At 63.8% G+C, this 1,821-nt stretch overlaps 2 protein-coding genes across 2 annotated transcripts in view; one reads left to right on the top strand and one right to left on the bottom strand.

Annotated features, from left to right (window-relative positions):
• LOC106733354 (basic salivary proline-rich protein 4-like) overlaps nt 1-90 on the bottom strand; it is a 3,148-nt gene extending 3,058 nt beyond the window's left edge. The window contains exon 1 of the mRNA XM_014582417.1: nt 13-90. Within this exon, the coding sequence (XP_014437903.1) occupies nt 13-90 (78 nt within the window). The remainder of the gene's footprint in view (nt 1-12) is intronic.
• Nucleotides 91-434: 344 nt separating this feature from the next.
• Nucleotides 435-1,821, top strand: part of TEDC1 (tubulin epsilon and delta complex 1) — a gene marked incomplete at its 5' end in the record, with an annotated part of 7,195 nt that continues 5,808 nt past the window's right edge. Inside the window, 2 exon segments of the mRNA XM_006164219.2 lie at nt 435-637; nt 811-966. Coding sequence (XP_006164281.2) covers nt 435-637; nt 811-966 — 359 coding nt within the window.

The following is a 1,821-nucleotide window of genomic DNA, read 5'->3' as shown; positions in this document are numbered from 1 at the left end:
CTCGGTCAGCGCTGCGTCCGCGTCCTTCCGCCGTCCCATGGGGATGGCGCCCCGGTCTCCCTGGGTAAGCCCCGCCCTCCCACGAGCCATGCCTTAAAGGATAGGGTTCCATCCTCTCTCTTAAAAGCTCCGCCCCGGAAGGGCCTGACCCCGCCCTCCGGGCAGCGTTGACCCCGCCCACCACAAAGCCCTTCTTCTACTTAAGCCACACCCTTCTTGGAAGCTCCTCCCGGGAAGGCTCGGCCCCCGCCTACCAGCCCGCACTAGCCCCGCCCACTCACGTAAAACTGCTGTTTCCGTCCTCATCCAGGCTTGATACTCTGACCCTAATTGTCCTCCCTGAGCTGGGCTTTGCATGGGGGTCCTGTCGCCATCTCTAGGGGCAGGTGGTGTCTCCTCTGGGCGGCTCCAAAGCTGCTGGTTTCCCATGCCAGAGACCCGAGCCCACTGGGTGAAGTTGGCGCTGCACTCCCGGGGCTACCCGAGGCTGGCGCTGGCACAGATTCCCGAGGACGGCTCGCAGGGCAGCCGGGAGCTGCTGCTGGCCCTGTCCTGGCTCCTGGCCCGAGGGCCCCTGCCCGAGCAGCTGCTGGCCCAGACCCATGTGCAGCTGGGTGACCAGGTGCCTGTGTGTGAGGTGGGTAAGAACGAGGGAGGGCCAGATGGGGAGGGTGTCTGCCTGCCCTCTGGGCATGGGCCAGTCCTTCAGTCCCCTGCTTGGCGCTTGGGGCAGCTCTGCACTGGAAGCCCCCTTTGTTCTTGCTGTGTCCCCCTCCCAGTTTCTGCGTCAGACCTTTCTTCCCTCTCCAGTGTGAGGCCCTGGCCAGTCCTGGCCCGCCTGCACCCCACGTGGAAGTGGAGGGCCCTGTGGATATCCGCCAGGTGCAGTGGCTGATGGGAAAACTGCGGCTCCGGTGGCGACAGCTGATGTGCAGCCAGCAGGAGCAGTGTGCCCTCCTGAGCAAGGTGGCGTGGGCACAGGGCCCCCTGGGTGTCACCCTGCACCATCCCTCCTGTGGCCATCCTTCGGAGCCCTCCTATAAAACAGGGCCCAGGTGTTTGGCTGCGTAGGGGCTGTCCCGGGCCTGGGAGGCTGGAGCCTGAGCCCACAGCTCCAGGGGGAATGGGTAGGGGCCTGGGCAGGACCAGCTGAGCTGGGCTGGGGCTGGGAGCTAGTGGGCAGAGGCAGCTGTGTGTCACAGAGCTCACAGGCATGGCCTTCTTGTCCCCAGAGGTCACTAGAGGCCTTCAGAATCCATGTCCCTAAGCAACGGAGGGACCAGCAGATGGCGTAATGGTTACGTCGCTGGACTCTCACTTAGTCAAACATGGTTCAAGTCCCGGACCCAACAGCTTAAACTCACGCCGGGCGCGTGTGTGTGCGTGCCTAAGATCCCGAGAGGAGAATGGAGGAGAAGGGATTGCAGCGTGGCCATCCCCCCTGGGGGGTGATTTCTTGCTTTCTGTCTCTGTCTCTCTCTGTCTTTCTGGCTAGCGCACGTGCCCTATAGCAAAAAACCTCTTTTCAAAACAAGCGAAACAAAACACAGAGCAGTGGGACAGCCCGTGCCGTGGAGGAGCAGCTGCCTCCTGGGCACTGCTGGAAGAGGGCCCTGCTCCACCCATGGGGTTGGCTTGGAGGGGCAGTGCAGGGAGCAGGTGGGTTACGGCTGCCAGGCAGCTGGTGCAGCTTTACCTGGACAGGGCCCAGCAATGCTGAGACCCCGCCCCCGCTCAGTGCTGTTTGCTGGGACCACTCACCCTCCCCCCCGTCCAGCCAGGGTTCCAGTGGCTGCTGGTGCCGGTCTCGCGAGAGGCACA

This window comes from Tupaia chinensis, unplaced genomic scaffold (genome assembly GCF_000334495.1).
Source record: "Tupaia chinensis unplaced genomic scaffold, TupChi_1.0 Scaffold143596_1, whole genome shotgun sequence".
Classification (NCBI taxonomy): domain Eukaryota; kingdom Metazoa; phylum Chordata; class Mammalia; order Scandentia; family Tupaiidae; genus Tupaia; species Tupaia belangeri.
Note: the sequence above shows the minus strand (reverse complement) of the source record. Positions and strands in the feature narration are given on the sequence as shown.